Source organism: Sturnus vulgaris, chromosome 8 (genome assembly GCF_052056855.1).
Source record: "Sturnus vulgaris isolate bStuVul1 chromosome 8, bStuVul1.hap1, whole genome shotgun sequence".
Taxonomy (NCBI): domain Eukaryota; kingdom Metazoa; phylum Chordata; class Aves; order Passeriformes; family Sturnidae; genus Sturnus; species Sturnus vulgaris.
The window spans coordinates 11,877,017-11,904,569 of NC_142250.1; the positions used below are offsets into that span (position 1 = coordinate 11,877,017).

The 27,553-nt window shown below is 45.0% G+C and overlaps 2 protein-coding genes across 5 annotated transcripts in view; both read right to left on the bottom strand.

Annotated features, from left to right (window-relative positions):
• The window catches only part of CHAT (choline O-acetyltransferase), a 37,980-nt gene extending 15,970 nt beyond the window's left edge, over window positions 1-22,010 (bottom strand). For all 4 annotated transcript variants that reach the window (XM_088168846.1, XM_014877956.2, XM_088168844.1 and 1 more), the window contains exons 1-11: window positions 21,905-22,010; window positions 18,917-19,061; window positions 16,838-17,029; window positions 14,648-14,766; window positions 13,169-13,222; window positions 11,433-11,613; window positions 10,234-10,411; window positions 5,714-5,883; window positions 3,316-3,416; window positions 2,992-3,120; window positions 1,323-1,445 (exon numbers count right to left, since the gene is read on the bottom strand). In XM_088168846.1, coding sequence (XP_088024972.1) covers window positions 1,323-1,445; window positions 2,992-3,120; window positions 3,316-3,416; window positions 5,714-5,883; window positions 10,234-10,411; window positions 11,433-11,613; window positions 13,169-13,222; window positions 14,648-14,766; window positions 16,838-17,029; window positions 18,917-18,979 — 1,310 coding nt within the window. In that variant the 5' untranslated portion in view covers window positions 18,980-19,061; window positions 21,905-22,010. The remainder of the gene's footprint in view (window positions 1-1,322; window positions 1,446-2,991; window positions 3,121-3,315; window positions 3,417-5,713; window positions 5,884-10,233; window positions 10,412-11,432; window positions 11,614-13,168; window positions 13,223-14,647; window positions 14,767-16,837; window positions 17,030-18,916; window positions 19,062-21,904) is intronic.
• A 1,439-nt stretch (window positions 22,011-23,449) lies between these two features.
• SLC18A3 (solute carrier family 18 member A3) lies at window positions 23,450-25,691 on the bottom strand. Its single transcript, XM_014877959.2, has one exon. It carries the CDS (start codon window positions 25,689-25,691, stop codon window positions 24,105-24,107), a length of 1,587 nt encoding a protein of 528 aa, XP_014733445.1. The 3' UTR covers window positions 23,450-24,104.
• Between the last annotated feature and the right edge of the window lie 1,862 nt (window positions 25,692-27,553).

Below are 27,553 nucleotides of genomic sequence, written 5' to 3' on the forward strand. Positions count from 1 at the left end.
TTTATTTCTTGGACAGTATTCGTCTTAATGTTGATAGAGTTCTGTAAGAAATTTTAAAAAGATGGATGCTCACTCCTTTCTAATATGAAGAGCTGCATACAGCTGTATATGTTTTAGTTATGCATTGCCAGTAAAAAATGACTTGTGTGAAAATAAGTCTAGTAAAACAAAAATTTACTGAAAGATCTCAAAGAATGTTTTATTTGTACTGCATCTTAAAATAATTGTGTAATTAATCATTTACTTATGGGCTTGAAATATGTTTTATTTAAAGCAAAAGAAAATGCACTGAGTGCGTGAATGAAAAGAATGAATAAAAGGGGAGTAGGGTGTTATTTGTGAGCTGGGATGAAAACCCTCATAGCAATTAGGACAGATTATGAAGACTGTTGTTTTATTTGGGTCCAGGTATACAGATACTACTCCTTGCTTCAGGAGACAGACTGTGTCTTTCAGTTGAAGCAGGTGGTCTCAGAACACAACTGTTCCTCAAGGTTTTCATTGAAAACATGGGATTTATATCATGGCTGGGATACAGATGAAAATCTTGGGTTAGGTAATTTTTGAAGTTTTTTAATAGAGTATGATCAACAGATGTTAAAGGAGTACATGAAATGTGTGAAGCATCTCTGGTCTTGACCAGGTAAAGACCACTCTGGGATTTAATTTGAATTAATAAAGAATTATTCATGTAATAGGGTGTTCTGCAGGAAACCATGCGACCTATCTTTACCCTGGAGTTCTGGCAATGCAGAAAGGAGATTTTAACTTTGGTAAGAGCATGTAAATTAGGGAAATCTTATGAAATCTTGGGATGCCTGTGAAGAAGGGAGCAGCAGTAGTTACTGTTCTGTGTAGGAACTCTAGTCTGATATGCTGTGCAGGAGTGGATGCTTTTCAGCCTGTGGTGCCAGAGATGCAGGTGTGCTTACTGCTGTGGCTCCTCCCAGGCCACCCACGAGGCAAGGCAGTGGCGTTTCTGCCCCAGGGACCTGGGCTGCTGCAGACATCCCTGCCATATTCCCTCACCTTCTCTATGCCAAGCACAGGGACAGCTGTCAGGAGGGTACTGGCTGGGAATGGCATGTGTAGGACACAGGGATGGGAAGGTAGAGCAAGAAGAGGGAAAGGGAGCATAGAAGAGGGGTACCCTCTCCCAGAACCAGGTATCAGTTTCTATCTTGTCTGCCCTACAGTCATTAGGCAAGATTACTTATTTCCATGCAAGAGGCATTTGTTTGAATGTTGAGGAAAAAATGGACCCTCTGTAAAAAACCCCACTACCTTTTGTACCTTGTTCTCATGAATTGAACTAACCTTACCTGTAGAATGCCAGCTGAAGTGCTACTTGAACGTAGGCATCTGGGCTAATCTTTTGTTTCTTAATAAATTCCTTTCCATAGTGCTCAAATTTGTAGGCAATAAAATCCAGATTTTCCACTGCCCTGGAAAACAAGAGAAGGCTGTTACTGCAGGGATAGATGTAAGAATTGCATAGAACTGTTAAAGTTAGAAAAGAACTCTTAGATCATCAAGTGCAACCATTAACCTACCCTACCTTGTTCACCACTAAACCATATTCTATCTCATTTCTGTTTGCAAATAGGACCCAGAGATCTTTTCCTGCCAGTGCCCTCTTAGAGGTGAGTGACCTTCTGCTCTCCTGCTCTGCAGACAGTCCTGGCCTTTGGTAATTTGCTCCTGGTCAGTAACCTTTATTCATACAGATTCTACACCAGCCTTGTTATCTGCAGCCTTAGCTGTGGCACTCAAGTCTGTTCATTTGAGTAAGACACCTTTTTTTAAAAACAACAACAACAACAACAACAAAAAATAACCAAACCAAAAATTCAGCAACCTCCCCCAACCTTAGACCCTGCCTAAGCAAGGGTCTCCTTTGGTCTTGACAAATTTCTGAGAGATTTAGTGGTGTGAGAATTGAGTGCATTTAGGACCTGATGAAGGCCTTAAGCTCCTTGCAAGATTCAGTTTAGAGGACTACTGTTGCTATTACAACACAGAGAGAGAGAGAGACTCACAACTGACTCCAAGGAAGTCGAGCAGGAAAAGACCTCTTTATTTACATTACATGTCCATTTAAAGAATTCCAACAATGACCATGGATTGGACAGTGATGGTAAGACCTCTTGATTCCATTGGTTCCATCACCAGTCCATCAATCCTCTCTTCCTCCAAAGAGGAATGCAAAACAATCATTGTTTAGATGAAAGAGTGTGAGAAAGTGTAAAAGAATCTGTCAACAGTCAGAAGGCTGAAACACCAGGGCAACAGAATACTACCTTTATTTAAAAACACAAAGGAGTCATTCTGCATCCTGAATGTTCTCACTCTTATGTATCTTTCTTGACACTTTGAGGTCTTATCTAATGCAACCACACTGGACATGCTTACAGCTGATCATGTAGACAATTAGTTAATTCTCTACAAACAGATCAGAGGCCTGAATGTTGAGAAAAAATTTTTATTGCTGCCCCCAGTCCCAAAGATCATGCAAATCTTTGACAGCCTGAAAACAGTCAGATAAACTAGTCTTCGTAGAAGCAATATTAATGTAAAATTACTTTCCTAAATTCAAATTGTTTATTCAAACCAGTTGTATTCTACTGTCCTCTACATGTACCCCTACTGCCCTGGCTTCAGATTGAGTCAGCTCAAACCCATAAGAGACATCACAAAAACAGAAGACCTGCATTGTTCACATCCTGTGCAAATAGGGATAAGTTGTTTTTCCAGTGGTTTTTAGAGTTCCTAATATTTACATGGAAGGTAAACAACAGTAATGCAATTCCTGAATACAGACAAGTAGCTCCAGCTCTGCTCCTATCCTGCAGAGAGATGCTAGGTATGTGCAGCTTGGTAAGAAGAGGAGGAGCAGGAAGACAGGAGGCCCCTTAGGAGGGAGCCCATGCAATGTGCTGGGTAGTTCCCAGCTTGCAGTCACGGCTGAGAAAAATGAGGCATTGTTTCTACCTTTGGAGTTTTTCTGCTGCTGATGCCAAATGTGTCTGAATATCAGGGGAACACTTCCATCTTAGTCTCCGTGGAGCAGGAAGCTCACTCACTGAATCAGCTCGGACTAATTTCTTGGAACTTTCTTTCCTGTTGGTATGTGAGACAGAAGTCATTAAATTCACAGGAATAATCCCTTTATTAAATGCTGCTTTTTTGGCAGGTGAACTCTGCTTTTCAACAGTTGTATGTGTCTTAGTAGCCCTGTGCATCAGGGGAAATTTCCACGGGCAGAGGCTTCCCAGGGGCTGGAATGGGAATAAAATGTACAGAGAAGGAACTCACATGTGCCTGAGCAGGTATTCAGTGCACTGCACCATCACGATGCCATCGAAAGGAGAATGCTCGCACACAGTCCCGCAGAGTCCGTCTCTTCCTACCACAAACTAAACAAGGAAAAGGTGAAACAAATACAGGCAATAAAGAGTGTTCTGGGTAAGTTATGGAAACCTGACAAAGGTGTCGTCATTCCCTGTGGACACACACATTTAGAGAGCTAGGGAATTACAGCTTGGAAATTCTTTTCAGGCCTGGATTTCTCCTGACTCTCAGGTCCATTCCCAGGCTGACAAGCTGACTGCAGCTTCAGTTAGGGAGGCAGTCTCCCAGTGTGATAACATGGTGAAAAACAGAGTAGAATTCATAATAAAGATTAACACCTGGTGTCTTTCCCGTGGGATACATCCTGAGGTACTGTCCCAAGGATGTTTTTCCCAGTTGTCCAATGAACTACTGTCCTGTCCTGGCTGCACATAACACACTTTAAATACGGGCTGTCTGTACAATAAAGTTGGCCTTTTTTCCCCAAAAGAGGTCCGTGTGTGTTGCTGTCTTTTCTCTCTCTTTGCAGCACATTCCCCTGTGGTTTTCTTATTGCTTGTATCAGGAACTTCCTTGCCCTACAGATCAGTGGGTGACTTACAGATCTACTGCAGGAGACTTGCTTGTCCTGTGAAAGGTGTTGCACTTTCATGCTGCTGTTTGGGACTGAATCCTGTGAGAATGTAAATTTTATCAATTCTCAATGGAATCTGAAAATATGATTTAGCATCTGCTTTATGGTACAGAAAACCCATCAATACAGACAGGCCAGGATTCTCCTTCCACTTTTGAGAACAATAAAACGTGTATCTGGGAAATCCTTAGGACCTCATTTTATTACAAAGCTCATCCTTATTTTATAGCTTTCTCATAGCTTATTTTGAATCTTTTATTTTTAGATGCTTTCTTCATTTCATTCCCCTCTTCTTTGTCTTCATTCTTAATTTCATTGTGTACACACAGCATTGCTGGTGACAACCTGCTGCACTCCAGTTCTGTGATTCACCTATGCAATTTGTAACTTCTACATCTCATACAAAAGCAGATGCCTAGGCCAATACTGGAGCTTTACTGTTCTTTTTCTGGGCTTTTCCCCACACTTCTTTTGAAGTGCATTTGGCTGGACCTCACTCACTTAGCTCTCTGTTGCACATTTGTACCACACACACATCCTACCTCCCTGCTTTCCTTGAGGTTTTCAGAGAGTGGGCATGATGCAAAAAGTTCACCTGGACATTTTCTGAAGCCTTACTGCAAAGGTGAGGAAGAATATGGAGAGAAAGAACTAATTCAACTGTGAGAGTGGCTTCCTACATAATTTGTGTTTACATAAAAGGAAATGAGATCTTATTTCCCTAAGAATTTCTCTTCACCTTTGAACTACTTTGACCTGAATACATCTGGACAAATTAAGCTCTCTCACACTCTACACAATTTTACTTGATTTCTGCTGCTTTATGATAGTAGACAAAAAGAAAATGTTGTTTATTCTCATCTGCTTGAAATCTCTACACTTGACCCTGCAAATAACAGGTTTCTAACTGGTCTAAAGACAAATGGTTTGTTCTTCAAAAGAGTCTGCTAATAATGTCAATTGCAGTGACATTAATCAGGAATAGTTACTGAAATGTATTTGCTCTTGGGTAAGTTGGTGCAAGTGAAATTATTTTAGGGGTTTCTCTTTTCATATTGCTGTTTTTAGATATGGCAAGAGCAACAAGCATTATGCAAGCAGTGTATCAGTCAGGGTTTTTTCAATTTTTCATAAGGTGTCAACATTGTTGACAGTTGGAGATTAATACATCACTTCACTCTAGGTCTATTGCAAAGTGTGGAAATAAAAGTGTGATGCTTTAAAATATGACAATCAAAATCTGATGGGAAAAGGCTGGAGAAGTCAATACTTAAGGAAAGGCTCAACAAGGATGTCATTAAATGAGTAAACAGTCTGTTAAGTGAGGACTTAAATACATGCCAAATTATAAGCATTTCTAGGTTGTCAGGAAAATATGTAAGGAGAGGAAACAAAGAAAAATATTGTGGTTTTCTTTGTCATTCTGGGATAGTAGGCCAGCATTTTAATTCCATTTGACTCAGCATAGGAAAACGCATTGTTTTTTTTTATATCTGACATCTACCTACTCATAGGTCTGCCTATCTGTGTTATCTCAAGAGCAAAGGGAGCTTTGGGAAAGGTGGAGGTGTCCCTGCTTCCCCTGCCGTGCAAGGGACAGCCCTGCTCACAGCACACCTGCCCGGGCAGATGCTGACACCACTTTCCCCTCTTTCTCCCGGCTGACTCCAGGTGTTCCCCACCACAAGGCCAGGCGCAGGTGACACCACAGTGCTGCAAGGTTTTTACCTGCATGGGTTTGTCGTACCAGCGATTGGCCCCGTTCTTGTGGTAGCCTCCTCCATGCAGCATCTGCAGTGCCATGTTTGTGTCGCTGAGCTCCACCCTGCTGGGGCTGTCCAGGCACACCAGGCATATGCACCTCTCAATCATGTCTAGGGAGTCACGGTTGGTGGAGTCTGGGGATGAAAGAGTGAAATGTTCACATCCTCTTACCTCTGAGTACAAGAGTGGCTGGGAACCCTCAGCCTTGGAGAGCACTGACGATCTGGCCCTGCCTCTGCAATGAGCTGGTGTCTGCAGCAGCAGATCATCTCAGTGCAAGGGGACATTACAGCAAGGCATTAATTCCTGTGGTGACTTTTGTAACTCTGTGTATCTCTCACATGATTCAATAATAACCACTTTCTTTTTCTGCCTTTCATTTCCTTGAAGTAATTATATTACAAAATAGATCTATTTTACTCTTAAGGCCAGCATTGCTTACTTATTTTATATGTAACACTTACAGAGGACAGGTGGAAAATAGAAAATATCAGAGCTCACGCTATTGCTGCAGTATTCTGCTCTGGAACAGCAGAGATTAGAGTGTTTTTGTGTTGTTCTCCCATGAAAACCCTTTTCAGAACAAGGAAAGCAGGGTCTACGTTGATTTTGTCTTATTGTATTAAAACCCTCTTGTCTCTCCTGTCTCTGGTCATCAGGGTATATTGCCTACATCACATGAGGAAACATCTGTGGATGAGGTTTTGAGGTTTAGTTTTTGAACATGGTTTTGCAAAACCCATGGGTTGCCACATTATGCTGCTCTCCTGTCACTACTGTACTGCTGAATAAAATGGGCTTTTCTGCATCTCTTTCTGTTTCTTTTCCCTATCCTGACACTCTTCTTATATGGTTGGACTACTGGGGGTGTTTTTACCTTGTCCTCAGTGCTTTCCTCCTTATTTATAGTGTATTTATGTGTTTCTCAGTTTCTTTGTCTAACTCAGAAACATTACAAAGGTTAAGGGTTTGTTTGCATCCAAAGACCAGTTTGAAGCATAGGAAATATTTAATTGTGAGCACTTTCTACAGTTCCTCATTGAGAAGATAGAAGTGTGCAACCTATAACAAGAACTCGTTTCATTTAAAAACATGTAACATTATTAATTGCTGCTATATGGTTGTTAATAAGATCAAAGGAAAAAGGGCTTTCAAGCATCAACATAGAATTTCTCTAGCTCTTAACAGATCAGCTTTCATCTGCTGGTTTTGCTAGATTTTGGTGTAAATGTAAATTTGTTTCAGAACGTTCTCAACAAAAGATATGAATTCAGATTGATCAAAACTTCTTTCAAGTTCAACAAAAATGTGCTCAATTCAGAAAATTATTTTAGCTGAAAGAATGGAAAAATATTTAAAATTAGACAGTTCTGATTATCATTTGACATATAAGGTCATTTCAATATGTGCATGTTTTCAAGGTTTGCAAGTATGTAAAGTAGCTTGATTGTCTGAAAGAATAGCATTTTTCATAGTAAGAAATAATGTACCTTTCCAGGAGGAGTAACATAGGTTAGTCAGGAGCTAGAAAAATCCCAGACACTTATTACCATCCAGGCTCATTCTCCAGATGCTGTGTAGTGAAAAAGAGACCAAATATGCAAGAAATTAAAAATCTGTCAAGAGAAGGAGAGGCAAGTGATAGCCGTGACTGAGAAGGAAGAGGGGGAGCTTTGGCCTCGTGCAGGTTATGCAAGGTCCTGCCTGTTGCAGTTTGGTGGCTCCTGCAAGGCAGCATTAGCAGCCAGGGGCCCAAGGGACAGAGATGGTCAGCCTGACTTCTTGCAGGCTCCTTGGGGACCTAGTGGAGTGCAGAGTGCATTGTGTCCCCTTGCCAACAGAGGAAGAGTCCTAGGGAAAGCAGCTGCAGCACCTGCCAGCTCCTACAGAGGCTTGAGCCAAGAGATTGTGTTTGATGGGGCGCGCAGAGAGGTCACTGCCCTGCAAAATGTGAACGCCAGTGTCCCTTTGGAGTGTCTTCAACAGCATCCAGAAGCCTTATAAGAGAGAAGACACATCCCTGTCCACTTGGCTGTAAAGCTTTTCTAGTATCTCACATTTGCAGGGCTGACTGTAATTGCAGTATTTTTTCATTGATGGTCTGGGTGCATTGGTGCAAGGGCTGAAAAGATCCTTGTGAATGGAACTTGCCCCATATACATCAGCTTCTGGTGTTTGCAGACAGGCATCTTTGAGGAAAAACAGCTTGGATAGTGATTTACAAACTGCTCCCAGCTTGCTCAGCATTCTGCTTTACGCTCTTTGATAGGTTTATATATATTTCATTGTGGCTGCTACCCACACATCTTGACAGATATGAAGCCCTTAGTCTGACATATGGCTTGAGGGTATCTGGAGTCTAGGTATTAGAGTGAATAAAATTAAGCTGTGCCAGAAACAGAGAAGCAGGGGAAAGATGCCTTTACAGAAGGAAACAGACATATCCAGAAGGCTGATCAAACACTGAAAAATTATCATGTGAAGCAGGCAATAAATTGCACAAGAACTCATGAACCATGACTTGGGATTGAAAATATCTACAGGAAGAGCTAAAAACAGAGGAGAGTAAGACCAAGCCTAAAGCCCTGCAAGACATTTCTTCCTGTCTAATGCACAGTTGCATTGAATTGGCCAGCCAACTGTTGGTTAGTTGGGTTTTTTGAAATTTAGTTTTAGAAAGGAAAATATGAGAAAACAGTTTTGAACAATTTTCAGATGCAGTACGCATGGGACTGTAACCAGTCACTTCATACAGAATTCACTTCCTGTACTTGGGAAGAGTGAGCCAGTTCTGCAGCCTGAAGGCAGTTCCAATGCTGAGTGTGTTCATAAATCAGTGGGTTTATTACAATCTCACCTAGAAGACCTATGCTCTATTTGCAGGTCTGTGCAGGCCCATGGATGTAATAACTCCTTCACAGCCTCTGCAAAGGACTGCACAGGTTTCCTGTCCCAAAGCATTCCCTTGCCCTGCCCAGCACAGACCAACTGTGGAGAGACCCTTTCACTCACACTGCTTTCCAGGTTCTCTCTTCCTTTCTTATTTATTTTTGCATGAACATTTCACCATTACAGATAAGAATGAAAAGGGGCTGTAATGATCATATATGCATATGTAACAGCAATGAACTCACCTATATAGAAGAGCTGTGCTAACATGAACAGTCTGGGATGGGATTCCTGCTTAGTTTAGAGAAGGCTATGAGATTTACTAGTGCAGAAACTGTTTTTTTCAGCTACATAACTGAGTTGGTTTACCTTCTGATTAAAATGAATATTTTGGTAAATGCCAGGCAATCTAAAAACATTATGGAGAAGGTTTTTGCTAGTTTTTGTTTATTTTTCTTTTGGATGATGTACATTAACAAAGATAATTTTGCTGTAAGTTTCAAGGCATTGTCTGTTTTACTTAGTATGGCATGAAAATAAATGGTTAGGCATTGCCTCTATTTTCATTAAAATAAGTTTTTTTTGTCTCCTCCTTTAAAAAGAAATTATAGGAAGGGGAGGGGAAAGCTTAAAGATGAGAGTAATGCTATATAATATTGCTGAAATAATGGCCAGGACTCTGTGTATGTATCTGTACTAAGTTTTTATAAGCAGAGATAAACTTGAATAAGAAAAGGAGAATTTTCCTTAGAATGATAACCTTATTTTAAGACTATTGGCAACTCTTCTGTATTCCAGGGCATTGTAAAACAGCAGTATTTTCCGTGGCATTGCTGAACTGGAGATAAAGAGATGAATTAACATTTTCTTCAGGATGAAAAAGTAAATACTTAAGACATGTGAAATGGCAAAAAGAAGGCATTTGTATCACTTAGGCTCAGGGTAAAATACATAAGGTGATGTGATGTGATGTGATATCACTTAATCACACCCTTTATTTTTATCTGTTTCCAAATTTGACATTCAAAGTCCAGAATCTGAGACAGCTAAATGCTGCCTGTTGGAATAGAGAGAAAGAGTGGTCCTCAGATAATAAATCTTTCCTAGATACTTACTTAAGAGTTGGTTGAATCAGCCCTGGTACCTTCTCCATTGACTAGAGAGAGTACACAACTAGATTCAATAGGTTCAAGATTCAACTTGCAGATGCCTTTGTTGGATAAGATCAATAACATCAAATAGTTGCTAAAAGGTAAGAGGATACATCATTCCTCTTGGTACAAAATGGATATAAAGGAAGAGACAAATCACAAAATCTGATGTAATGTAATTTATGTGATGAAAAACAAAGAATGGAGTGAGAGTTATTACATGGCATAACAATTAAACATCCACAGCCAAAGGGTCAAGCCATTTCTGCTGCTCCCCTGGCAACACACATCTTACACGTACTGAGCTTCCTACTGCTGGAAAAATTCAGCAGTGGGGTTGCACATTCAGTCCTGTGTTTGCTGTGATGTTTGCTCTCAGCAAAGAAAGGCAGTGATGGTGAGGAGGAAGATGATGAAGAGAAAGCTGGGGTTGCTGCTGCTAACCTTTCATAAGGATCATCCTGGCCTCTGCCCACTCTGTTCTTCCGTCTGTTGTCAGCAGGCCAATTGGAGGCAGCATTTCCTCTTCATTCTCTGCCATTTTTGCTATCTTTTGTAACTGAGTGAAAAGATCTCCCTCACTGAGACGACGGAAATTAATGACAACATCCAAAACAAAAAACTGCAAAAAAACGACAGAAGTCAGAAGATCAGTCAGAGGTGGGTTGGACCCTTTGTGGTCCAACATTTTGCTGTCACCTAGGCAGATGTTGAGATGCTGAAGTCCTGCCTGGAGAGCCTGGCCTGCATGCAATGGAACACAAAACCACTGGGGAATGGCCCAGGGCTCACCCCTCCTGTGTTTTAACACCTATGTAACGCCAGCTGCCATAGGGGATTTATTTTTTATATTGTGTGTTGGACTCAAATAAAATATAGGCTATTTGAACAAGCTCAAAAAAACTTGGAGAGAGAAAATCAGGCAGTATGTAAGAATGTATTTTTCATGGTATTATTTGTTTAAACATAACCTAGAGAATCTAGAGCATTTCCTGCACTTCCTGGAAAAGCAGAAAACACTTCTCTGGAAGCTATCTTCTCATTCCAAGAGTGCCTGCAGGCATGGCACCACTACTGCAAATAAGGCTGGGCTATAAGGTACTATGGCCAGGAAACAGACTCTGCTGCTCCCTGGTAATTACTGGATGGGGCAGATTCACTCTAATACTAATACTCTAATAGCCTGCATCTGTGCTGAACTCTCCAGGCATAGCTTAGGGCCCCTACATGGTGTTTATGCCATGCACAGGTGTGATGGTAGGTGGTATAGTTGCCATGAACTGTGTGCCAATACTTGACTGTCAAGAGCAGAGCATTTCCAGCAAATGCACTCTGATAGGATTCTTTTTTCTCTGTGGTTTCATCTCTGTTTATTAAACATTTTTGTTTGAAAGAGAAAGCAAATTAATTCTGCCACATTCCTCCTCTTCTGCATCACTGTACTTGGAACATAATGAGGGCCAAGGACAAAAATGCTGCAGAAGCATCTTTTGGAAATATCGACCGCAAACACTTGGTAAAAAGTGAGCTCATACATAGCACGCTAATTGCATTTCTGAACAGAGATTAGATTAGGCTCTTCTGGAGTGAATTTAAGCAAATTAAGAAATATAGAAAGGTATGAAAAAAGAAAACTAATTTACCTGATTGTTACAAGCAACAATGATGTGTTCTGGTTCTGGCATTACATTACTTTTCTGAGCCACGAGGGTATCTTTGGTACGTCCTGGAAGACGATAGGAAGAAAAGAGTCCATAGTATTGCTTCATACAGAGAGGATGACCAGACAGCTGTCCACGAGAAAAATCAGCAGGTAAAGCATGGCTGCAGAGAAGGAGAAAAACAAAGCCAGAGGAAAAGAGGGGAGAGAGACAGAAAGGAAAAGAAATCTAATCTGTCCTTTGTTCTGTTACAATTAGATCAGGTATAACACAAATTGAATAATAAAATGAGATTACAGTATAAGGGAAATAAATGAATTCCCATACCAAAGTTAAATACATCATTCCTGGCAGCTTCATGCATATTCATTAAGCAACTGCATTATTATCTAGTGGAAATGGAAGTAGCAGGTCACAAGCAGCTTTGCCATGTGCACAGGAAGCCTGCCTAGATGGGACCCAGGAACTTGGCAGGGTGGAAGTCAGCAGAACAACTGGGAAAGACCAGCACCTTTAAGAAAGGTACTGATGAAATTCCCTGCAAATTGCTGCAGCCCTGTACTGTGCTGACTGGTTAGAGAGTGTGTGAGAGGGCCTTGCCTGACAAGCAGGGCTTGGGCAATAGAGTGGGAATTTCTGTTTCCCACAGGTCCTTAATTTCGTGCTAATTTTTACTTAGACCCGTGCAGTAGTATGTGCTGAAAACCTTTTCTTTCTTTGATTGGAAGGTAGGTGAAACAAGCATCTCTTAAAAGGCTTCTTTAGTGGCCAGGAAAAAAAACCAAAACTATTAAAACTATTACAGTCACACTTATGACTATAGATTGTAAAATACCCCACTGACACTGCAGCGGGAAATAATGGTGCTGCTGGTCAGAAGAGGCTGCAGAGACCACAGGAGGAAGATCTTACAGTGCAGAGAGTTTCCTTCTGCAAAAGAACAATAAGCTTCCAACTTGTCAGACAGAGGCAAGGGTGAAGAAGCAGGCAAGGAGGTTTACTCTCATGCAGCTTATGAGGGGTAATGTTTTGTGCTAGTTTATCTTGGTTAACCATGTCTTTAGAACTGTTGCAGTTCCAAACCAGGGATATTCACTTCAGTTCCCAACTCTCAAATTCTCTGTATCACTTATTTCCTTGTACAGGTGCATAATACATACATGATTTGAAGAATCATGTATTTCCCCTGTGTTTTTATTCAGAAAGTAACAAGAGTGTAAGTAGCTTATTTTTACTGGCTACTGAGCCAGCCTTTCTGTGGTGAGACTTCCCTGCCCTGCTGGGATGTGTTATTTCTCCGAGGGGAGGGAGGAGGGACAGTGCTGTTTTAAGTGGAGAGTGCAATATGTGGAGAATGCCAGTAAATGTGTGCAGGCTGTGTAACCACAGTGCTGCTGCCCTTTGGGTGTGGGGAGAACAAGCTTCCTCTTGTGCTCTCAGTAACTCTGTTAGGCAAACTGTGTGTGTCCTTTTGGGCTGCACCGTGCCTGCCAGAGTGATGACTGCCAGCCATCAAAAAGGATCCTTCTTCAATCTGTCACACTGCAGGAATACAGCCGAAAGGGCATAAAAAATTGCTGAAGCACTTGCCCTGAAGCATGCTGGAGCTCCAGCCCTTTCCCATGGTGGAGAGGTGCAATACAGCCCAGCTTTGTACTGAGAGCAGCCTTGAACCAGAAGCCCTGTGGATACTCAAGCTCTCCTTCCAAGCTACTTACGTGTCCAGTAAAGCTTTGTAGTCCTGCACTCCTGAAATGAGATTGGCGGCAAACCTGCAAGTAGCAGAGAGAAGTGACACCAGTCTTTTGTCATTTGGCAACACTGGGCTGTTTCTGGGAGACAGAGGAAAGCCTGAATGATTGATGACACAGCACAAGGAGAGAAAGTCTTCTGGCTTGGCAAGAAGAGCTCCCTACCCCCACCCAAAACCTAAATTAATTCATGTCAAGAGAAATATGAAATCCTAGAGACAGGCCCTTCAAATGGTTAAACAGTGTACCACAGGAGGAAGCCTGAAAGTGCTTATTTAGAGAATGGGAGCAGAGACTGAATATTTAATAGAATCCTCCCATGGGTGTCAATATCAATACTCATAACCTGTCCAGTATTAGAGTACTTCCTGTCCTAAGCAAATATTCTTTTTGCAGAGCTGTGGACAGGTGTATTATTTCCTGACATTGTCCGTTTGCACTGTGTCAGAATGGGAGGCTCTAAGAAAAATATCTTCTTGTTAAACCATGTGCATTAGAAAATGCAAAGTGGAGGTTTTTGAAAGCTGTGTGCACAATAAATTTATTCAGCAATGAATGGAAGCATTTATAGTTATGTTTAAAGTAAAGTAAAAAGATGCATTAGCTGTCTATGCAAAATGTTAAAATAACGCATATTGGTTTCAAAATCCTGGCTGTTTTATAATAGCATAAATTCACATGCAGTTAATTATTTCAGTAATGAGCAGCTAGAGAGTGCTAAAAGCAAAGAGGGAAATTGCACTATATGAAGGTAGATTTTTACTGTTTTAAGAGGAAGAATATCTTGGCAAGGGCTTAAGAATAGAATCCTGTTTTAAGGGTGTCTGGAGAGGTATATTCTGTGCTTGGCTACGTGCTTACCTCCTCACTTTTTAAATGATAGTAATTGCCCACAACAGCTCAAAGCAGAAAGATCAGTACAAGGCTGGGACTGATGGGCCTGAAGGAAGCAGTGTTCTTGGGGAAGAATGATTTCTGAATTCTTATTCTTAGATCCCCTGTGTTTCTGGTGCCCTTTTATACATCTGAAAGGGACAATTTAATGCCAGCGTGGCCTTTTCAGTTTGCAGGGTGGCTACGAGTCATAGTGAAGCCATGTTAAAGACTATTTTCCTTGAAACTGTGTGTCAGAAATTAGTATTTATTTTTTCACCACAAAGTGGTTTACTTGAATCACATATGGTAAAAAGCTTTGTAAATATTCCTTAAAAATATAAATCCCATGGCATTTTTTATGCAATAAATTTAATAGTAATGACATCTTTTTATCTCAATATCAGTATGAGTTACCCCAGAAACACTGCCCTCAGTCAGCAGGCCTCATAGGAAATAATTTTAATGGCTACAGCCCTTATTTTTTAATGAAAGTTGATTGTCTTTTTGCAAAAGCAGTACATTTAAAATATCCTTTCACTCAGTGAAGGCTGCAAAGTCGTAACACATTACCTCAGCTGGTCATTCACATCCTTGAAGCACTGACGAGCAAAGATAATTGCAGGGCTGGAATTGACGGGGAGAGCCAGGCGATTGTTGAGGTACATGTCATCCAGCCAGTAGCTAAACACCTGAGGGAAGGGGACACAGCATCTTAAAGCTGCCACCAGCACACAGAAAAGCAGTCTGGGGGTGAGGGGACAGTGCCTGGTGCTCTGGGTGTCAGCCATGGGCTCTGATTAATGGAGCTGCTGAGAATTTTCAGTCTGGGCTCTGTGACCTCAGCTCAGCAGAAGTCAGCAGCAATTCCATAATCCTATTTCTCAATCAATGGCAATTTACAGTGTGTTCCATTAAAAACTAAACACGCTCCAGATCCTGGTGCTTTGGGTATTTTGTTGTTTGCTTCTCTTTACAACCAGAAGATGTTTGAATACAACATGTTAGCTCCTGCATAGCAATTAGAATATGTTTAAGAGAGGGCCAGAGTTTTACTAGTGATGCCTTTTCTCAGGGGGCTTAAAATATTTGTCAATGATGCCAAGATGCTCCAGTGCTAGCCACCAGATATTGTCCTGTAGCAAGACAGAGTGGGAAAAGAATTTCCCAAACCTAATGGTTCAGTCCTGCAGAGAGTGACATGTGGATAGGGCCCCTGGAGAATTCCCATTGTGTCCACTGACACAAATGCAGACTGCTGATTCTTGACCCAGACACACATTAAATTTCTAACCATTTTTATTGAAAACACAGATAAACAGGAACTTCATTCCTTTATGTCTGAGCAGAGATTGAAGAATCATTATTTGCAAAATGGAGGCTTTCATAAAAAGATCAAATGGTCTTTATGAGAGGGCAGGCTTTGCATATGGTAACTATAAACAACAACGAAATTATGCAAAAATAATTACAAATGCATGCATCAGTTGAAAAAGTTTTCCTCCGAGATATTTCATTGCTGTTAGAACAGATGCTTCCCCCACAGTCTCTGGAGTATTGAGGGGAATATACTTCTGGCAAGTTAAATTCCAAGTAAAACCATTTCTAATTTACCTTAGGAATCAGGTATTTATTTTAATAACCAGTATTTAAAACTGTCACAATTTCAGAAGTTTATGCATCCTTCCTCTGTAGTTTTCATGCTATAAGCGTTCAAATGAGCAGTTGTCTTCTGGAATATTATTTCCTATCAGGAACACTATTTAAATGCTGGTTAGTTTAGCCACCAGGAAGTTCTGTGATCATAATATGAAAATAAGATTGGGCAGCATTTTGTTCAGCACTGCTTTTAAAATGAAAACACGGACAGCACTCTACACTTTTTCCCCCGACTGTATCAGCAATTCAATGGAGTTTTTATGTGTGTCACACAAAAGAGAGAACCACAATTCACTGACACCAGTAGCAAGCCTGCAGGATTTCACTGAATCCATAAAATAATTTTCCTTGTTGGGATGGAAGGACTTCAATAAAACTCTAATTTTCAGCTGCCATATTCTAACATGGTTAATGAGGGCAGGGTGAACTGCAACTTTGTGGAATGGTAAAATTTACTTTATCTATGGCTTGTCTAATTTGCCTGCCTTGGGAAGCAGAAAGCTGAACTTTTATTAAGGCAGAGGTCTCAGCATGGTCTGTGTGATAGATGTACATGTATATACAGGTATGTGCATATTTGGCAAAGTAACTTCTTCAGGATAACTACCATGGTATAGTGTGACAATGAATGGCAAATAATAGTTCAATTTAAAAAGAATAATTCCTATAATGAAGTATTCCATTCCAGAATAATTGGAGTGGATCAGAACTTTGGGTAGATGGCTCTGCAAGGCACTTTTAAAGCCCTATCAGAAAGTATTTTTCATTCTAATAAAAATTCTAAATCTTGTTCTTTAAGACAAAGGAAGAAATTACATCCAAAAGGTGTGTTTCCTACAGGTGTTGTGGCACTTCTGTCTATGAACCTGAGTTGAATGAATGTCCTCATTAATGTCAACAAACTGTTGATCTGAAAACATGACATGATTTTGATATAATCTTAAAAATCTAGCCTATTACATCTGAAATATTCCTTTGTCACAACGACCCCTGTTTGCATTGACCTGCTGAAAGAAAAGAGTGATTGCACAGAGAACATCAGAAAGAACTTATAAATAAGCATCATCCAACACAGCAATTATTTTTTCCACTGCACTTACTTACCCAGTTTGTTGTCTTTTCACTTCTTTCCTCGAGCATGTGCTGCAAGGATTCCCCCAGGCCTCCTGGAATTCCAAATTTCTCCACGATGGCCTTGGTCTTTTTAAATTGCTCCTCTGGCACCAAGTGTTTCATGCACTGTAGGTACATGCCTAAGGTCTGTTGCAGTGGTGGAACTGGAAGTTTTGGCACTTCCTAGTCGTTAAAAAGAAATACAAATTAGTGAGTAATTCTACTTGTTTCCAATCTGTCCTCTTGTGTTTTCTTATTTTTTTTCTTTTGTTGCAGATTAATATGTTATATCACTTTAAAAATTAATTTATTCTGTTTTAGCAGTTGAGAGGCCTGATTACTATAAATGTACTGTTTGTACAAATGTACTGTTTGTTTCAAATGGATAGAGCAGGGGACTAGTGGAAAATTATCAAGGACAGTTTTTCCTTGGTAAAAATTCTAGAAATCTTAGGACAGAGGCATGACACAAGCAAATAGCCTGAACTAAACTCTAGGAAATCTGCAAATACATTACAAAATAATAAAATAATATCTTAAGGTATTTCATTAATAAAGAAGAGCATTTAGCTTATGATTAGTAAAATCATGGGTTAATACTTTCTGATTGGTAATATGAATGATTATAAAATGACAGAAGTAGAAAACATGCAGGTCTGCCTGTTTATTAGTACTGGCTATGTACAGTCCTCAATAAGCTTGTGTTTTACCCTGCCAAACCTTTGCTGTCAGTCAGTCTGGAACCCCTCTGGAAGGCTTGATAAAACGTTTCTATTTAAACTTCCTTTATCCTTACCTTGTTCAGAGCAATAGTATCTAGGAATGTATATAGTATCTAAGCAATTAAGTTTCCTTTGTTTTTTAATGAAGAATTAACCAAGTAAAGTGTAATTAGTCATTTAAAAGCCAGAGCATTTATGAGGGCAGTGGGAAAACTAAGTAAGGAGGTAATTCATGAAAAACTGGGAAATTGCAAGAGGCTGTGATGCTCTAAGCGTGGTTCCTCAGGGAGAGAGCTGTGTCTCTTAGTTGAGAAATGGTCATCTAATGCAGCTATGCTTGTCCATTAGTGATTAGTGTAGGCCATAAACTTTTGGAGGCTTTATTTTTCTAATTTGATTTCTTCCCATCTCCTAAAGTAAGCAACGTTCAGATTTTTTTTTTTTTGCTAGCTCTTGCTGTAATGGACATTCGTTTTAGTAGGATTGCAGGCCATGGTGTGATTTTGGGTGGAAGAAAGGATTAGCAGTTACTGTCCCACCTGCTGCTCAGGGTTAGTCCCGTGCATCAGGGAGGGAGGGCGTGGAGCAAGGGCTCTGAACAGCAGGCAGGGACTGGGTGTCCTCTGAGCTCCAGTACCAGATCTGCCTTTTGATATCCACAGAAAAGTCAGTGCTGCATTACGTTCCCTATCTAGATTTTAGATACTCATGGAAATTGTCATAGAATTACCTGTTATTAATGGAAATGCAAATCCAATTTAGCCTGTAATACACCCAGAAATAAAAAAATGGCCATTCTACAGTTTCAAGCTATGTTTAGTCAAGACACATTTCTTCTGTCATTGATGTCTCAATCTTTGGAAACAGATCTGCTAACTAGTCTTTTTGATATCTGGCTTTGGCCCTATCTGTCTGGGTAAGGGTCCTGTGCAGTTCATGACTGCTTAGGAAAAAACCCTGGAGGCTGACTATTGACTATGCACACCCAGCACCTTCTAAACAAGCTTGAAAATGAATCATATGTGATAGTTTGATAGTGCTGTACTAGAATGAATAATTTCATGCCATCTCTAACTTTGTAGTATAAAAATATTTGTTGTATAATAATATTTCTTTTACTGTGATTTTTCAGAGGATATTGGGAGAAAAAGTTTAGTTGGGTATGAGAAGCACTAGTGTTAGATCAAGGTTTCTGGCTATAAACTGTTGCAGGATAACTGGTGTTCTCTGAAATTAAGAAATTGGCTCTAGAACAGAGCTTGGGCTACAGTTATGATATTAATTTACAGAATTAAAAGTTGTTAAGTCATCTTCTTTTTTTCCTTTTTGTTTTCTCAGAGTTACTTACTCTTTCATCTTTACTGCCTGTATCTTTCTCGTTCTTCTGCATGTTTTTTTCTAGGTCAGGCATCTTTGCATTTCTTTTGGTATCTTTCGTTGAGGACAGAAATTGAAGTCACCTGGGGGCACTTATGGAGCCTGATGCCTTAGTTCTGGAAATAGAAAAGATTTAAAGTCCTGTCAGTACCCATTATTTATAACCAAAATGTACGAGGGGAGTATTCCCTGCACAAACACACAAAGAAGCTTCAGAATGCAAACCTGAAGAAAAATAGAAGTACAACATTCAAAGTAGCTGAACTGAGCCCTGTGGAGATTGCTCTGACATTGTTTGTCTCATTTTGCTATAAATTTATTTATTCAGAACTATCTGATGCTCATAAAAGGTCCCTTCTCAGCATGTTTTATTTTGTCACTGTAATTTACTTTGCAATTTATTGTGACATAATCTGCATGCTTTGTATTACTTTTATATGTTAGCTGGAGGAAAGAGGGGACTTTTCTTTGAATGTACTTATCTTGATGCAGGTAATAGTCATGCTGCAGTTTTCCCATGTTAGGATCTTATATTTCCTTCCCTTACCATTTTATATGAAAGCACCACAGCCTTTAAATGTATTTTTTATGGCACTGCACCATGGGTACAGTGAGGTGCCATGCTATAAGATGTAAAAAAGAGTTTGATGGAATTGTGCTTTTGCCCTCTGCAGCTTAGAATCTCACAGGATACCAGTGCTTCTGGGCTGGGGGACCCTGTGAGCCTGCCTGTGAAGGCTGTGGTGCTGTACCACTTCACAGAGCAGTCTTTCCAAATAGCACATACTTATCCAGGGAGACAGCTTAACCTGCCAAAAGTCACAAAAGTCATCTGTGACAGAGCAAATACTTCCACTCGTGTCTCTCTGGTACTGTGCTTATCCTGGTATTCACTTCTAAAGATGCCTCTTAGCTCCTTTTCTGTGCAGGAATAAGCTACCTGACACACATATTTCTTCTGATATATTAGTGACCACACCAAGCAATTGTCCTTCAGTTATGACAGTACATAAGTACAGCTAAAGCAGAAGAATTTTTTTGTGTTCAGACAGGTCTTGATGGATTAGAGGTTTTTTGGTTTTCTTTTAATTACTTTCCACTGTGTATATGCAAAATATAAAAGACAATATGTGTTGACTACGTAGGAAATATTTTTTTTCTGTAATCTTTGGAATTACTGCATTCAGGGCACTGGAATTATTTTTACAACAGCTTTTAAGAGCAATTTGGGTTAAACTCTACAGTGTATGAAAGTGAGTTGAAGTGTTTTGTTTAGCAATAGGCAGAGATGGCTGTGGATTGTTCATTTCCTGAGGAATTAGCTTGGCTATTCCAGCCTTGCAGCTTCAACGTGGCTCTGCCAATGTGTATGTGGTCACTGACACCTTGTGTTGATCCTGTCCTGCTCTGGCTGCCAGTAGGGCCATGTGCTGTGAAATAGGTTGTATAAGGTTGAGAGATGTCCCTGGGGCCCTGCAATGAGCCACACAGCAAACTCGTGTTGATCTGTCATCTGCTCACAATTTCAACCCAGATGAGAGACAATTTCCCTCATGGAAAGGCCACATGAACCTACTGCACTGCTCTGCTGCCTCTCGTGTGCTGCACAGGGCCCATCACTCAGCCATGCACTCTATTCCTACAACACAGGTTCAAAGCACCTCAAATAATGCACGTCCTGTGACTCTTGGAAGACTGTTGGCTTGCCCAGTTGTTTATGGGCTGGCCTCAGCCCCCCACCTGCATTCAAATACAGAGCAGCCATTTTGTCTTTAGAGCCCCTCAAACTGTACACCCTTAAAGGAAAAATCCTGCTGGTATTCTTTGTGCTGGGACTTTTGTTCTTTCTTTCCTTATGTTTTTTTGTCAAACTGCAAGATGGTGTCACGCTGACTAAAAATCTATATTGGCTCAATGTCTATGGGAAATGCTACTAACAGCCCTGCATATCTGTAAGAACAGTGTGATAAAGAGTTTGGAGGTGGTAGCCTGAACTGTGCTTTTCTCTGTTTTCTCTGTTGCAGGGATGAACGGAGGCTTTGTCTCTGGTTCAAGTGCTGACAGCTTAGCATCACACCCAATCCTGTATTTGCTTAATAAAGGACAAGAAAACTGACACAGGAGAAAATCCTGCAGAAATTCAAGATGACTTCAAAGTTGCTAGAAAGCTGTGAGGTACATTGTCAAAGTTATTAGGCAAAAAAAATGAGAAAAAAATAATCCTAGCTGTTTTTATTTACAGCTGGCTTAGCTAGAGGGCCAGGGTGAGCGGCTTAGCACAGTGGCTGCGAGTCACAGCAGGCTGGGGAGCCGGGTGGCCTTCCCCACAGCTCAAAGCAGCAACTCAAATCCACAACAAAAGGCACTGATCTCTCCGTTAGCAGATAGCAGAGAAGGACTAAGCCCATGTGCTTATACTTGAGTTCTCCTGACATGGTGGACTCGGGAGGCAGCTTGCAGTATATGGTGTTGTTGGGGCAATACATTCAGTCCCCATCCATTCATCCTCACTCTCAGTGTTATCAGGAGGATAAGCTTAAAGTTCTCAGGAATCTATGTTTGAAGTTAAGAGGAATGTATGCGTTGTCAGGAATACACGTGTGAAACGCGCACTGCCGCGGCCGTGGACATTGCGAGCGGAGCCAGGAGCCGCCCTGTCGCCGGCCGTGAGCTCCCTGCGGGCCATGGCAGTGCCGGACCCGTCGGGCAGCGCTCACGCTCCGCCGGAGGCTGCCGGCACATCCCGAGACCTTCCCAAGCCGCATCCCCCGAAGGAGCCCTTTCCCTCCCGAACCGCCCGTCGCGGCGGGACACCCAACCCGCCGAGCTTGGCCAAGGGAGCTCGCTCGGCTCCGCTCCGTGGGACCCCCTGCTCCCGATCTCCGCGGCCCCAGGCTCTCCCGCAGCCGCGCCGTCGGGGCAGCGGCAGGCGCGGGGCGCGCAGCCCGTCCGCCGGTACCTGCTCGTCGGGGAGCTCCGCAGCGGCTGCCGGGCAGGCTCTGCGAGTCGGGGCGGCTCTGTCCAAGGTACCGCCGCCTCCTCCGCGGCCAGGTCCCCTCTGGGTGGGGGCGTGCGGAGGGCGGCTCAACTCCGCCGCCGTTGGCTCCTCCCCGCCCCGCATCGCCCGGCCCGGCCCGGCCCGGCCCGGCCCGGCCCGGCCCTGCCCTGCCCCACCGCCCCTCCCGCTGCGCGCAACAGGCGCTGCTGCCTGCGCTGCTGCGCCGCCGGCTCGCCCCGTGCCGCCCGTGTACCGTGAGGGCGGGCGGGACAGCCGGGCACAGCCGGGCATAGCCGGGCACAGCCAGCTCGCCGGCGCTCTTACGGCCGTCGGGGTCAGCCTCGGCAGCGGCAACTGCAGCCCCAGGGGGCTACTGTGCTCACAGACCCGCGTTGCCACTGGGGTTGTCGCCAGTGTCGAGAAGTGTCGCTTCTGCGGCTCCTTAGAGCTCGGTGGCCGAAGGGGCGGGCGGCGCTGCCAGGGGCTGCCGGCACCACGGCCGGGAGGGGTGGAAGCCGCGACGGGGCGGCAGCGGTCCCGGGAAGGGCCCGGGCTCTGCAGGAGCTGCCGTGGGGCCGGTGGCAGCAGCGGCCCGGGTCGGCAGCGGGCGGTAACCTGGAGGAGGCTCCGCTTTTGCCGCTTACCACAAAGAAGCGGCTGCGGTCTAGGGAAGTGGGTCTCATCTCCCACCGCGGTGACCATTGCTCCTTCGCCGAAGCCCCGTGCCAAAGCGCCATCCCGCTGCCTTCCGGAGTTTTGCGCCGCCTGAGCAGCGACTGGACCGGCCCGGCGGGAGCAGCGGAGCGGGGCGTCCCGCGCAGCTCGGCGGGACCGACCAGCCGCTGCTCCGCGGTGCCCAGACCCCCAGGGACCGCCGGGAGCCCTTTAATAGGTGCTATGGCCGCTTGCAAATGTCTTTCCCCTCCTCTTGCGATTACAAATAATTTGTTTCCTAATGGGTTAAGAATTAAAATAAACGATTTTATCTTATATTAAGAGAAATTTATACGGCAGATTATGCAGTCTGGTTCCCTTGTGAGTGGATTGAAGGTTTCCACTGTTTGCAAATGTTTGAATGAAGCGTTTCACCCATCTTTTGTTTTTGTTTAATCCCTGTCGAGTCACTGAGGTGGGTGCCGTTTAACTGGGGCAGCATTTAACACTGAGAAAGGCACCTTCCAATATTGTACCTCTAACTGCTGATGACGTAATTTTTGAAATATTAGAAAACTGAAATTCATGATTGTGAAGAATTAAAATTGAATTCCCATGAGATTTCAAGGAGCTGTTTTCAAGCAAGCAGTAGCACGGTTGCAGCACGATGTCACCTGCTCAGACCCATTATGTTGTGAAGAATGAATGAGAACATTTTGTACTGGGGTTTTTTTCTGTGCCATTTTGGTAGCTAGTGAGAATTAGGCTCTGGGGAATTGTTACTTTAGGGGGTACCAGCACAACCAGCTCCCCCCTAATGCAGTCCTCAAAAACAAAACAAAAGACAATTGATCCCCTTCAATTCTTTTTATTCAGATCGTATTATTCTTGTAACTTGGACTTCAACATAATACAGCATATTGCACTTACCGGAGAGCAGCACAAGAGAGAAAAAAAGGTACAATACTTCAGTTTATTCCTAGGGAAGAATAAAATGAGACAGCTGTTGCTCTTCTTAAATATATGAAACCAACTGAAAGTCTGAGTATATGTACACAAGATTTACTAAGTCCCTGAATACACCATTTGAAATTTTACACATACTTTTTTGCTTTTCTTGTAATTTTTACAGAGATATACAGTATGTCACACACAGTTTCAGTTTGAGAACACTCTGCACAATTATACCCCAGCTACGAGGCTGTTAGGTTTTTTGTTTTCTTTTTGGTGTTTTTTTTGAAAGATCCCCTCAGATTTCTGCTAATGATTACTCCAATAATTTTTTCATTATTGTCTCCCATTTCCCACCCCCTCCACCTTGCCAGAATGCTGAGGGAAATACCGATTAAAAGTAAGTCTAGAAGAAAGCCATTACATCATGACAAAGGTTAAACTGTAGATATTGCACATTAGTACAGAAACATAATGCAGTAACGTTTTCATCCCCCGCTTTGCCTCTCTCCCACATGTCTCTCCTTGCTCCTGGGTCTGGGCCACGTGGGGGAACCTAACTGTACTCATAGTCCGACGAGTCCTCCTCAGACACCCCTTTCAGGTCTCTGTGGTAAGAGCCCATGCCGTTCTCATCCATCTCCCCCGCTGGCTGGAGGCTTTTGCCCATGCCTTTGCGCTCCTCCATTTTGATGGTGTCGTAGAGTCCTTTAGGTCCTTCTTCAAGGAGGATGTTCCTCTCCGAGTGAGAGGGTTTCATTTGGCAGACATTTTTGAGAAAGAGAAGGACAGGGGCATAAAGCACGTTGGCAAGCCCCATGCCCAGGTTGAGCTGCGCAAAGCCCATGGTGTGCACAATCTGGCCGGCCACGATGGGCCCCAGGGCATACGCCACACAGTAGGAGATGTCTGCAATGGCGTAGACGCTGCCATAGACAGAGACGTGACGCACGTCCACCAGGAAAGCCAGGGTGGGCAGCAGGGCTGTGTCCACCAGGGCGATGCCAAAGCAGATGCCACAAAGGGGAATGATGACCTGCCCGAAATTCCTGCAGGCTGGCACCAGGCAGGAGCTGGCACCGATGATGGCCATGCCCAGGGCCCCGTAAAACCACTGCAGGTGTGGGTACGCAGCAGCCAGTTGGACGGTGACGTAGACGCCCAGCACGTGGGGGAAGAAGGCGGGCAGCCAGGTGAGGCCCACCTCCCACTCACTGGCCCCCATGGAATCCTTCATCCAGTTGGCGATGGTGGGCTCTAGGAAGGCCAGGGGGATGTTGCAGGTGGCCAGGGCCCCCGCCACCACGGCAATGTAGGGGTCGATCATGAGGCGGTGTATAGGGGTGCCGACAGGCATGTTGGCCCGCGCCCCGGTGCCGCCCGGCGGCGCCAGGACCAGCAGCAGCAGCCCGTCGAGGAGGCAGACGCAGGCCAGCACCAGGAAGGGCACCCGCTTGCCCGCGAACTCGTAGAGGACGCCGCCGAAGGGAGGGGCGGCCAGGCTGCCGAAGGAGATGCAGGCCAGCGCCGTGCCCAGGGCGCGGCTCCGCGCCGGCTCCTCGGCGTAGCGGTCGGCGATGAGGGCGATGCCGGCGGTGTCCGCAAAGGCCGAGCCCAGCCCCTGCAGACTGCGCGCCGCGAACAGGGTCGCGTAGTTCTCGGCGAAGGCGAAGGTGGTGGTGGAGAGGAACAGGATGCCCAGCCCGGCCAGCAGCGGCGCCTCGTAGCCCACGCGGTCGATGAGGGTGCCGCTGAGGGGGTTCACCAGCAGCTGCAGCATGGCTTTGGAGGCGAACAGCACCCCGATCTGCACGTCCTCGTTGCTCCCCGTGGCCGGCGGGTACCGCGCAGGCAGAAGGCTCCGGTTGCCGCCGCCGCTCCCGTTGCCCCCCGCGGGCGCGGACGGGCCGGCGGTGCCCCCGCCGCCGCGCATGGCCGCGATGTAGTCGGGGATGATGGGCACGATGACCATGTAGAGCATGTTGTCCAGCAGCAGCGCCACGCACACCACCCCCAGCAGCAGCCGCCGCTGCCGCCGTGCCTCCCCCATGGCGGTGCCCAGCTGCCGCCGCCGCTCGCCCACCGCCTCCGAGAGCCGCTCCACGGCGGCCCGCGCCCGGCCCGCGCCCCCCGCCTCCGACATCGCCCTCAGCGCCGCCGCCGCCCCGCCGCCCGCATGGGGCACGGCGGGGGCGGCCCCGCCGCCTCGGCCGCCCGAGCCGCCGCCGCTCACCTCCGGGCGGCTGCCGTCAGCCCGCGCCGCCGCTGCGAGGCGGCTCCGAGGGGCCGGTCCTCCATCACCACACTAATAAGCGCCGCGCACGGAAACCCCACCCGCCCCCGCCACCGCGCTGGCCCCGTCGCTCGCCAGCCAGCCCGCCCGCACTCCGCGCCCCGCCCCGCTCCGCCCCGCTGCACCGCGCAGGGGACGGCAGCCCTGCCCGCCGCGGTAAAGGGGCTGCGGGGCGGGGGTGCCGCCGGGGCTGCCCGCCCCGGGGGTGTGCCTGGGGGGCGGTGGGGACGCGGCACCGCCCCCGAGGCGGGGGCCCGACGGCTCGGTTGGCCGCGGACGCCCGGGTAGCGCTGGAAGCGAGCCGGGCTCCCGGGCAGCCTCCCGGAGTCACCCGCTGCTTCCCCCTGCGCCGGGGCGACGTGCCCCCGCCGGTGCTGCGGGCAGCGGTCCCGTGTCCTCTCAGCCCTGCGTCGCCGCTGCCTCAGCGGAGCCCGGCTCGCCTGCGGAGCCCGGCGATGACGGGCAATGCCGCCGTGCTGCCGCCGTCTAACCCGAGAGCTGCTCGGGGCTGCTCGCCAACACGCGGCGCGGGTCCGCCCGACACGGCGTGGCGGGCCAGGGCAGGGTGTGAGGGCACTCGGGCGGCCTTGGGCTAAGCGGGAACGGGGCTGGACGGGCTGGGCTGAGCCCTGCCCCACCTCAGGGGGGCCGTGAGACCACGGGAGCTTCACTGGAAATCGGAGCCAACACAATAACTGTCTTTCCTGCATGCGGGCGTGTTTCTAACACTCAGACAAACACCAGGGAAATAATCCTCAAGTGCGGTTGTGTTACACCGCATTTTGCCGGGCCAGTGCGGCAGCTGGAAGAGCTGCGGAGCGAGGGGCCTCCCTCGGTGCACAGGCTTTGGTACGGAGAAGTACTCCTCAGCACAAAGCAGCGTATCATTACTCCTGTAGCAGAAATGACATGTGGGCTGATCCAAGGAGGATCTCTGCAGAAGGCTGTATGCAATAATCCCATCTCTCAGCCGAGCGGTTCCTGAGTGGATGTGGAATTTGGGCAACTTCATTTGCTTGCGTAGCAGGGCTTCCACAGCTGAAAGGGAGATGAATTATCTGTCAGTTGCTGTATCTTGTTCTGTTGGGAGAAAACATTCTAGATGGCCAGAAAGGCTTTAAGATGGATCCCTGCACGGTGTAGCATACAGATCCGATTGTACTTACACAGAAGTGGAACCTTAGAGCATATTTAAAATAACAATACCCCTAGACATACATACTGTCATTGTTACCGTTGTTATTCATTTACTACATCCATTTTAAAACTGCAGAAATGCACCACTGATAATCGAGATAAAGCTCATGACCTGGACTCTAAATAAGCTATTATCCTAAATGCTTCAAAAGCTAATTTCAGGGTGTAGAAGGAAAGTGAAGGAATAGAAGAGTTTAACTGGAAGGGTACTGAGCTAAAAGCCAAGGCTGCTGCACTTGGCTGCATGGTGTCAAGATACTTGTCACCTGTGAGATTGATTTAGTTGGGAAAAAATCGAAGCAAACACTACCAAGTCCATCCTCCTCTGACTCCTCAACCAGACCCTGGGGTGGCTTCTTGAGTACATGTTTCTGCACAGGACTGTGAGCAGCCCTGAGAGCAGCTGCCCAGATGATGAGGAAATGGCTGAAGGATGCACCTCCTCTTTGGGATGGATATCACGTTTGCAGCAGGCGGTAATGGGTTGGGGGCAGATATGACTTTGGATCATTGCT